Source organism: Osmia bicornis, chromosome 16 (genome assembly GCF_907164935.1).
Source record: "Osmia bicornis bicornis chromosome 16, iOsmBic2.1, whole genome shotgun sequence".
Classification (NCBI taxonomy): domain Eukaryota; kingdom Metazoa; phylum Arthropoda; class Insecta; order Hymenoptera; family Megachilidae; genus Osmia; species Osmia bicornis.
The window spans coordinates 5,420,672-5,432,189 of record NC_060231.1 but is presented as its reverse complement, the minus strand read 5'-3'; the positions used below and the strand labels follow the sequence as shown (position 1 = coordinate 5,432,189).

Here is an 11,518-nt window from a genome sequence, read left to right as displayed (position 1 = left end):
ATCACAAGAAATGCATGCATATGATATCAGTGTTTATCAGTATTCCTGAATAAACTGAGAAGCAACACTTTGACATCTCCAAACAGGAAAAGCTGAATTGATATCACTTTCAAAATAAATAGCTCAATACGTGACTTTGGTCCGCAATGCTTCCCGCCCTGGAACCTCCTCTACTGCTTTATTCCCCTGCTACACCGATGTAACGGAGTTGTTTACACTGCGCATGTAATATGGCACCAAATGCGTTTCTGTCCATGTCATGCTCCTCCTGGCTCTCCCTGTGTCTCCCCCGTCTCTCCCAAGTGAAACATTAAGCGACCTGCTTGTTATAACAACTGGTTACGCGTGCGATTGCTAATGTAACTTACAAATCTGTATCTCCTTTATAAATCCTTCCTATAAACATCATATGAAACCGCTATCTAACAGTCGTCAACATTATTAAGTACATTCATTTTCCTACACTATACCATAGAAAAAACGTTGAAGAAGGACATTATTACATCTTGTTGAGACCTCAGGTCAGAGATATCAGAATTGAGGAGAAAGTCGAATCGTTCTCGATACATCCCCAATCAGGAGCTCATGTATGAGAGCATCGTGTCGAGTAGGATGTTTTCAGGTTAGGACCTCTGTTGAACAAAAGAAAGGGAGAAAAGGCGACATCAAGAGCAAATCACGATACGGTTGGTAGCAGGATCGCAGCATTCCATGAAGGATACCCATTGTATCGAGCGAAATGCATAAATACCATGGGACAGGAAATGTGGCCACCCTGAATCCTCTGTCTCTTTCTTTCAGGTCCAACAAAGAAGTCTCTCAATCATTATTATCAGTTGCTCTTAAGAATTCTTTGCACCATTCATTTGTTATCAGTCAGATTAATGATATTGATTTAAAAACACGAACCTTGGATGACTTTTTTGAGAATGAATTGAACAGTCAGGATACATAGAAGTCTTCTTATAAATGATGGAGGATATTTGTCTGGGGAATGTCTGATGTTCCCCCAGAGAATAAGAAAGTCGTTTACTGACCCTACACAACCGAAAAGTCCACAACGAGATATGAAAAAAATGAAAAGTGATATCCCTGTTAACAGGAGACCATGGTACGTCTGGAGCCTTCGGTCCGGAAACAGGTTGGCATTTGACTTCCTTTAAAACTGGTGTCACCTCGTCCTTCACTTTCAATACCAGCTTTGCCCATCTGACAAGTTTTAGTCAGAAGATATGAACCTGCAATCATATACTTCAACTAAGTCACTATGAGTAACTAAAGTGTATAATTTTGATCACTTCATAGTTGTACAAAATATAGACCTATAATTAATGAATTTTATTTGAATCAAAGTGCTGGCTGTTGGAAATCCAGAGTTTCATCCATAGTAATTTATCAAGATGATTTTTTAAGGATATTAAATAATATATAATTTATTACAATTAAAAGGAAGCACAATTTTATTACAATTAAAATGGAGTCTGTGTAGGGCACTGAAGGAAATGAAGGGGTCGTTGGAAGGCTTGCCGGAGAGTGCATACCGTGTCATCATTGTAATAACTGCAATTAGATTCGCTCCATTGAGTTCTAAATGCGGAGACTCGATCACCAGGAACGCAGAGGGATAGAAGAGTGACGAAGGATCCTTGGAAGGAGGAGACGCGATCTTCCTGCGATTTCATCCTGCTATCCTGACCGCTGTCGCCGTCTTTCTTATTAATATGCTAATTTTACATGAGCACAGCATGAAATTATGAAGCAGCAACTGCTCGTTCCTCTGCATTTCCCCGAAACAGTTTGTCCGAGGGTTTCCAACGTTGTCCAGGGTGTTTCAGGCTTACAGGCACGTGTAATACGAAACACCTTCGACCAGGGTAGCATGGAAGTATACAGAGTCGACTCATCCCTTGTAAATCTTGTTTTCTTCAAGGCAAGGTTTTTTCTTCTCTTTCAGCAGTCCATTCGTTCGTTTAGCTTTGCACGTTGAAGTTGTTTGGGGTTAAGAGTTAATCGATTTCTTTGATGATATTAGCTATCCATGTTTGAAAATCATCTGTATTTATTTATTTTTTGGATTGTAAGATTCCATAGAGTCTAAGGCAGGCCTGAAGCTCCAGGGCCCCATGGCATGCCACAGAATAAGCTTGGGAGCAACGAAGGCAGACATAGTGCCCTACTCACTCTACTAGGTAGAGTCCCGAAGTTTATTAATAGGGCATAAAACCTAAGCCTTAGGCGTAAGGTCTGCAGTTATAGATTAATTAAAAAAGAAAAAGTTCGACTTCCAGGCATAAGACAGAAATTTAATAAAGGGTCACAGTTTAGATACTGCAACCGACGTTTGAGACTCGTCATGATCATTTTTCTGAGAGGAAAAATCGGGTTTGTTGCTGAGGATGATTCCAGGAGGAACAGGACCGCATCAGCAGGTGGATCTCTTCCGTCCACTTGACGATCCGCCCTTCAATTCCCGGAGGAATGAAAGATTTTCTGCTTCAGTGGCTTCGAAAGAAACAGAAACGACCGATCGATCAGGAGTACACGAAAAGGCGAAGCCGGCGAGACTTGACGTTTCTTAAAAATGGTTTGGTGTATTTCTATGGTCTTCGTGGTCATGAACGAGCAACCACCAGCCCTGTAAAGTTCCCTCGTTGTTGGTTCGTGACTGGCCCTATCATCGGCAGCCATTTGATACCAAACTGAGACTACTGGACACCAGGAGATCATGTACAGAGGCCCTTTGTAAAGCACCTGTTTTCGAAACTGTGACATATTAATTTTGTATAAAGTTTTGTTACAGTTTGTCGCGATAATTATTCATTCATTTCTTTCCAAAGTGAAGGAGGACCTTATTAACCATCAATTAATGTGGCAAGTTTGAACACATATAATTGAAACTAGTCATTTAATTATTTTTTCAAGTGACAAATATTCCAATGTCCATTTAACCATAATATATTTTGGAGTTATTAAAATATCAAGGTTATTAAATAAATATTTCCATAACAGTTATATGAAACTCATCACAATGTATTATACATTAAGCTACTGTATACTGAGAAATTAGAATAAAATTAGGTACAAAATATACACATTGCAATTATAAACTCCTAGTACAACCAAAAGGCACATAAATATAGACAACCGTATATACAGTGACATAGAGACCGGATGTTCTGCGAAAGGGCATCTAAATACCCACGAACTTGGAAACATTCGGCCTCACATGAGCAGGCGGACATGAAGCGAAGAGTATACCAGACACGATTTTATGATACGAGGAACAGGAAACAAGTATGCGCTCGTTATGTTAATCGACCTGATAATTAGTAGAGCTTAGAATTGCATCGAACGATTTGAATATCCACGGGGAGAGACGGTGTTCGAGGAGAACTTTGAACATCGTACACCGAGGACAGAAAATGGATAAACAACCTTATGGGGATGTTAGAACACGAGAGAAGGTTGATGCCTAGGTGTTTTCTGGGCAACATATTGATTGCGTAGCTTGCTAGTAACAGTATCTAGCGATACTATTATATGAGGAGTACTTTATTTCTTTTTGCCCTCCAATTTTTTTCATCCAATTAGCTAAGCCTTATTGGCCTTAGTTAATTGGATAATCCTTCCTGAATTACATGGTCCGTTCCTTGTGCCAATGTCCCAAGGAAACACAATACACCGTAATTTCCACCAACCCTGCACGTGTACCGTGCTCGGTTGCGGGCCACCAGGCCTCGCACCATGCAGCCCTTTAGAAATCCAAGACTTTATGACACTTGAGACGGCTATTCAAACTGTCGACGAAATTTTCGAAGGACGATTGTATTGTTAGATTCTAAATTACTAAAGTATCTATTCTATATATAAATAAAATACTGAGGTGTAGTTAATTAATAATTATATTATATACCGAAAGTGCTCTCGGCTGTGAATCTTGGAATTTTTCAAATATGGGTGGGTGTACCGTATTTTGTTTTTTACTGTTGATGGCGCATGATATTTCATTTTGTGAAACCGAAATTTACATTGCAGGGTAGGAATCTGTATTATTACGGGTTTGAATTTCTACCACATCGACATAATTCTGCCATATCTACGATATTCTGCCATATCTACGAAATTCTGCTATATCTACGAAATTCTGCCATACCATGTAAGCTATATACACTTTATACATGTACACTCAGTCCCATCGAAGTTGTCGCAGTGAAGTTGGCTACAAATTCACTAACGCATTCACGCCGTGTCGGTGAGCCGATGGCGAGTTCGGTTCACCGACGCTGCGGCGTGAATGTGTTAGTGAATTTGTAGCCAACTTCATTGCGACAAGTTCAATGCAACTCAGTGTACACTCAGTCCCATCGAAGTTGTCGCAGTGAAGTTGCCGCGCTAACGCTTCACGCCGCGGCGGCGTTAGCGCGGCAACTTCACTGCGACAACTTCGATGGGACTGAGTGTACATATATATAAATATAAACATGCATACCCTCGACTCAGGTATCTAGCCTGTCAAGCGAGATAGGACTATGTAGGCAAGACTAGATGAGAATCGGTATACCCTAGGACCTAGGTAGTATGGCAGTTGGCAGATTAAATGGCATGTTTTACTTCGAAGAATTATTAGAAAGGACCCCTTGACCGCACCATAAAGACACACAGAGTCGTCTCGGCCTAGGTAGGTCCCCGCTGGCACGTGACAATATGGACCTCTTTATGGTGCGGTCAAGGAATCATTGTCGCTAATGTTCCTTTGTGTCCCCTAGCGAGAGGATCACCCTGTACAGTGAATAGTGTAATAAACAAAAAGAAAGAGAACAAAATTATATTACTCCCCGACGGGGAGTCGAACCCCGGTCTCCCGCGTGACAGGCGGGGATACTAACCGCTATACTATCGAGGAGGAGTTGTCGTTGTAATTATTGTTATCACTATTTATAGCATTTGTTACGCTTTTTTCTCTATATTAGGTTGATAGGATACTAACAACTATACTATCGAGATGGGAGATGGCTATCTACAAGAGAGGAAACAAAAGAAGGTAAATGAGAACAGTTATCATCGCTGGGTAGCGCCTGTGATACTATTCCTAATCGTTCGACGGTTGAAAACTACGAAATCCTATATCAACTAATCGAGGATGCCACAAGATGGCAGCACGGTGCTCGATTGGACGTATCAAAGTGTACGTCTATCTCATGAAATGCCACGGCCCAAAAGTGGCAGCGCGTGTCTCCTGTCGCTCGTGACGACGATTCGGCGTGTGTGACTCTTGTGTACATTATTATCTTTAACATTCTCCTTTCATTTTCAATTGCTCATTCTTCGTACGTGTGACGAGTGTTTGTTTCGGTGTGCTGGTCCGAATGAGACCGCGTGTGAGACCGCATGAGAGCCCTTAATTCGCATCATTTCGAACGTTTACGTCGATCGAGGCGGTGACGACTGCGTTTGCCAGCAGCATTCGGGTGCGGTAACAGTGATTCGGTATTGTTGTTCGACAAGGACAGGAAAACTGTGGTGTCGGGGGACAGGTGAGTCGGCCTAGCCGAACCAGACGTGTAGAGAGAGACAGACACTGCGGACCAGACGTTAAGAGAAAAGGTTGCCCGACACGCGACACAGACACGCAACGTGTACGTATACAAGCGTGAAAAGAGACAGGCGTACGTTAACAGACATCGGCATAAGTGTACGCGAAAAACAAGCCTCAGTTTCTCGTTGAGCCGGGTGGAACGGTGATTTTTTTTTTTCGCCGCCATATTTGTGCCGCCGTCACATGCAACCTGTTGTTTTCGGTGCGTCCTCGTGTCGTCGCTGAGATCGCTGCCGGATACGTTCCGGCTACGTGTGCGTAAAACGTCAAACGCGGGAGTTCACTTAACCTAAAACATCGGCCCTGGGAGAGACCGTCAACGTGGGGATCTACCATCAGGATGAACGGGTGAGCTTTTCTTAGGAAATTATCGACGAGAGTGTCGCGGCGTGGGCGCGTGTACATTCGTGGAAGAAAGGGAAAGGATATAGGGTGTAGCTGAGTGGGTGAGCGAGAGAGAAAGAGAGAAAGAATCGATCTGTGCGTCATAAAGAGAGAGGTAAACGATATTGCGGACCATCAGAGTGGGAGAAAGAGAAAGAGAGATTGAGTGTGCATTCCGTAGGGTAGAGCGAGAGGAGTACACGCGACCAACCCGAGCAGGCGCTCTTTCAAATACTGCTTTTCCTTTTCTTTTTTTTTTCTTCTCTCTGCGTATGGTACATACTGTATTCTTTTCTGTGCGCTTTCGTTTGCCCTCGCATACGTGTATGCATTTACGTACACGTGCCCAACTAGACGTTACTTATGGCTTTTCTGCTTCTGCGTGCCGGTGGCCACGTGATGCTGCCTCAAACTGGCGCTGCGTCGCGTGGCCTGTGCTCCCTCTCTTTACTCTCACTCTCACTATGATGCTCTCCAACGATGATCATTATTTTGTCATCGGGCTCGTTGGCTTCGCTTTTCTTCTGGGTCTGGTACGAATTTGCTGGTTTTGGCTGTCGAGTAGATTCTTAAATCTTTGTACAAACTTGTGTTCTAAAATAATTGTACGGAAGAGGTTCCTTTTTACGAGAGTGGTAATATGTTTATATCTTTATAATAGTGCTATTATTTTAATAACTACGAAGGTATTCATTATTGTGACAACTGCTAATTAATACACGATGGTCTGAAATAGAAATTGCCTACGTTGTACTGCTATACAGAATCGTGGGTGGCGCAGGCGGGTTATACATATGGGTATATAGTTTCAAAGTTACGTGACTTTATAAAGGGTTAAGCGTTTTGAAGGGTTGCTCGAATGACGGGAAATTAAAATATTCAAGAGCAGTCGAATTTCACGAGGGTTAACTTTCCGGTCGGTATTCCGACGCACGCGGTAACTACCCCGACAGTTTCACTCTGAACAGGTGTGCTTTATCAACCCACGGTCACGTGAGAACTGCGAATTCGATAACGCGTGTGCCACCTATCGTTGGTGGATAATTCTTTCCAACTTCGTCGTAATCGAATGCATGAAAGATAGGAAATTAATTTTATTCCAAGCGGTATTTAAACAGCCCCGGGGTTCTATTATTACAACACATGCCAGATATAATTGCGGCTTATCATCACGGATTATATTCCCATATTTAACATACCTTAAGGTGCATAAACATCTTGCAACGTGCTAACGGGAGCCACTGCGTTCCACGTTCCCAATTTTCATTTCATAATTACACGAAGCCAAGCCGTTCATAACTCTCTATCCGAAGACGTCTATATTTGCCGTGGCAGAGACGTTCCTTGGACGAAATTAGATTTCGCCACTTCATCGGTTCCGCGAGATATGCAATAAGGCGAACGTGTCCAGCTCGTGGATTCGCGCCAGGAAAAGATTTATCGGCGAACCGTGTGCCGCTACTTAATAAGACGCTCCTAGCTTCTGATAGCTACCTACCGGTAGCTGTGCTTCCAATAGATCTCCCTATGACACGTCGCCTATTCGAATCCTAGCCGTGAGCAACGATAATGGGACAATTAGGTGACATCGTTCTAACCGCATGTAACATGGACCTCGAGATCCCTGTGCCCTGTATTTGGGTAGCTGAATCTTGTTACCGATTCATCACACCCTTGGGCAGTTTCCATGAATTTCGCGGAATTCCATTAGGCAGGGAAAAACAAGAAATGAATTGAAACCATCGCTCATAATTTGTACTGTGATCAAGTAGGGGAAGATGAGGCAAGACGAGGTACCCCTTTTATTTCGTGAATAAAACGTTTTAATTACAATCAAATATCACCATTGCTGATCGTAACCAACAGCTTAACCAAGTGTGATGTTTCATGTTGAAATTAAAGTAAAAATTCAATTTTTTACGACTTTAAGGAGTGATATTGGCATTAAAATATAACTGAAGTTCTATGCACTTATATATTTCTGACGCAGAATTTAACAGACTACAGGATAAGAATGTCATTTTATATTTTTGTTAACAATGTTTAAGTGATACGTTGTAACCGTAAAGGGGTACACCTTTCATCGCATGATTTAAATCATAGATCATTACCAGACGACTTGGAATCGCAAAATGATTTGGAAGATGTTACTAAAAAAAGAAACATAGAAAAAGAAAAGCAAGAAAAAAACATCAAATATGGTTATCAAAAAGATAAAAAGATGGGTGAAAATAATATCAGAAGACGACGACAGTGAAAAAGAAAATATTCCATGTTTGGACTACAATGGATTATATTCAGATTCTGTGGAAGGTTGGATAAGTTGCCAAAGATGTGGCAAATGGGCCCATTCGTGTGCTTACGATGATGAAGCCGTACATGTGTGCTTCTGTTGTCAAACTGACAAATGACTACAGACAATTTTGTTAATTACAGTAAAACCTGGATAAATGCAACCGAGATTGGGACCCAGTGGTTGCATTTATCCAAGCGAGGTGTCGAATCTCGACGACCTGCCAAGCGTGAACGTAGAAAGGGACAGACAGTGGCGGAAAGGGAGAGGTCTGATGATCAAAGGAAAGAGCCGAAACATATCGGTGTGACTAATGCTAATTCAACTATAAAACTTTTTTATTTTTGACTATTTTTTACTGCAACTTTGGGCGAGGTGTCGATTCTGGGCATTTAATGTTGCATTTATCCAAGCGAGGTGTCGAATCTCGACGACCTGCCAAGCGTGAACGTAGAAAGGGACAGACAGTGGCGGAAAGGGAGAGGTCCGATGATCAAAGGAAAGAGCCGAAATGTATCGGTGTGACTAATACTAATTCAACTATAAAACTTTTTTATTTTTGACTTATTTTTACTGAAACTTTGGGCGAGGTGTCGATTCTGGGCATTTAATGTTGCATTTATCCAAGCGAGGTGTCGAATCTCGACGACCTGCCAAGCGTGAACGTAGAAAGGGACAGACAGTGGCGGAAAGGGAGAGGTCTGATGATCAAAGGAAAGAGCCGAAACGTATCGGTGTGACTAATGCTAATTCAACTATAAAACTTTTTTATTTTTGACTTTTTTTTACTGCAACTTTGGGCGAGGTGTCGATTCTGGGCATTTAATGTTGCATTTATCCAAGCGAGGTGTCGAATCTCGACGACCTGCCAAGCGTGAACGTAGAAAGGGACAGACAGTGGCGGAAAGGGAGAGGTCCGATGACCAAAGGAAAGAGCCGAAACGTATTGGTGTGACTAATGCTAATTCAACTATAAAACTTTTTTATTTTTGACTTTTTTTTACTGAAACTTTGGGCGAGGTGTCGATTCTGGGCATTTAATGTTGCATTTATCCAAGCGAGGTGTCGAATCTCGACGACCTGCCAAGCGTGAACGTAGAAAGGGACAGACAGTGGCGGAAAGGGAGAGGTCCGATGATCAAAGGAAAGAGCCGAAACATATCGGTGTGACTAATACTAATTCAACTATAAAACTTTTTTATTTTTGGTTTTACTGTAGTTAATAGGTACCCCATCTTGTCCACAAGGGTACCCCGTTTTGCGCCACCCGTAGGGTAAGATCTATAGACCAATTATCAAAGAATAATACAAAATTTAAGTGGATTCATTAACTGGACTAACCTGTGTTTTATTCATTAATAAACCTTAACTACCCCGTCTTGCCCCACCTTCCCCTACTGTCATTTCCAAACATTTATAAATAAATCGGTAAACGAAAAGGTCTTCGATAGACAGCGATAGTCTTTGTCAATTGTAAGAGAGAGGTACACGGAATATCCGAAAAGTTCGACGAAGGCAACAGGCTCGATTTATCGAGCGACAAGCCTGCAATTTCCAACTGGAACGATGTGCCAACTATCCGCGACAATGGTTCCGTTATCGGTGCTCGAAGACACGGAATCGCGTGAGGAGAATCGGATCGCGCGAATCTAGTCATTTCCGAGGATCGTCTCTTTGATCGGTAGCTAGCAGAGCCCCGATCGATGTCACGGCTATTGAAATGCAATATCGAGCACGAAGATAGGCCTGGCTCCTCGCTCTGCCGTTTGCATTCACCCGCCTCGCATTTATCAACGGAACCGGCATCATTACCTAACACGTATTCAACCAAGTCAGACGCTCGCAGCTTCAATAACTGGCAACGATGAATGCGATCCTGCGAACGCGAAAAACGCGTCGGCCAATAAACTGATTTTCATTCAGACCCCGATCCTTTCAGACGATCGCTGCCCTGTGCGAAGCTGTATGCAATTAACATACGTCAAGATACGTGCAGTCAGATTTTTAAAATAAACGTGGATTCTATTGTGGGACTGTCAGGCAAAATTGTAAAAAAGAAACAAAAACTCTGGATTTTTCTAGTTTTACGATAGGGAAACTTGGGTCTAAATAGGACTCCAGCATTTCTAATAATATTTCTATAGAACGAATGACATCGTAAGGTGGCAAATGGATATACATTCCTCCTTGATACTTAATACTTTAAAAGCATTCATCGCTATTCACTCATTACTTCCCATAGAATAATTTCCACATCGAACCATTTCAATCGCATCCTCATCGTCCATTTCGCTAGGAAACGACCACTTAAAACGATCGATCCTTTCATGCTAACCGTTCAGACCGTTTCTCCGAATGAAAGAATCGTTCATAGCCCATCGTCATCATCGATCGTACCAAATAAAAAAAAAAAAAAAAAAAGTCAACCATGACAACAACCACGCGAAAAGGGGGAAAAACCGAGGAGAAAAAGGATTGATGCAACACGATTGACACGAGTCAGTGCACGTCGGGACAGAGCATCGTATTCATCGATATAAATGCCGAACGGACGATGGTGATGGGGACATTCGAGGCTGCATCGAAAAGTTCAATCGACGGATGCGCAACGATGCATCGGTAATGCACCCATCCGGGGCTTCGGGGCCAATTTTGTCGACGGGGGAAAAGGGAGAGAAATAGAAGGGCGAGAGGGAGAGACAGATGACGAAGAGGCGTAGGGAAGCACCGATGTCCCTCCAGTAGCAATTACCGGGCATTCATGGCATGGAAACGTCGTCTGTCTCCTTTTCACGGCATTGTCAACGGCTGGCCATTTCTGTCCGCTCAGAAACACACTGGGCTTCGTGTGTAATCAAAAATCAAGTGTCCAGGTTGACCCGAAACGTCGAAGGGGCTGAAAGAAATGGCCAACGTGAAATATTGCTTTTGATGGGAACCGTGCCACCAGTAGGAATAAACGGTGTGTTTGTTTACGTAACAGAGGGGTCAAACATTTTTTTATTTTCGTAGAGGGATTGATGATGAGAAACAAGGGAAGATTGTTAAGAGTTGTTCCCTTTTTTTTCGGGGAGGATATCATTTCTCTTCGGTGCTTTTATAGGGATTATCTTTGGTGTTGGGTGATTATGACCAATGACAGGGATAAAAGTTTATTCAGTTACACGTAGCGAGGGCTTTTTATTTTGTTATGAGATACATTGTGTAAACAATTTTAATGAAGCTTTGTGGGTTTATAAAATGAT

General features: G+C 42.4%; 1 protein-coding gene and 1 non-coding gene across 5 annotated transcripts in view; one reads left to right on the top strand and one right to left on the bottom strand.

Annotated features, from left to right (window-relative positions):
• Nucleotides 1-4,831: 4,831 nt before the first annotated feature.
• Nucleotides 4,832-4,903, bottom strand: Trnad-guc. Its single transcript has one exon. It is a non-coding gene; the product is annotated as a tRNA-Asp (tRNA).
• Nucleotides 4,904-5,220: 317 nt separating this feature from the next.
• Nucleotides 5,221-11,518, top strand: part of LOC114871553 (polypyrimidine tract-binding protein 2) — a 248,816-nt gene continuing 242,518 nt past the window's right edge. For all 4 annotated transcript variants that reach the window (XM_029177614.2, XM_029177602.2, XM_029177600.2 and 1 more), the window contains exon 1: nucleotides 5,221-5,944. Coding sequence is in view for 1 of the 4 variants with exons in the window: in XM_029177611.2 (XP_029033444.1) it covers nucleotides 5,937-5,944 (8 nt within the window). In the remaining 3 variants the exon portion in view is untranslated. The remainder of the gene's footprint in view (nucleotides 5,945-11,518) is intronic.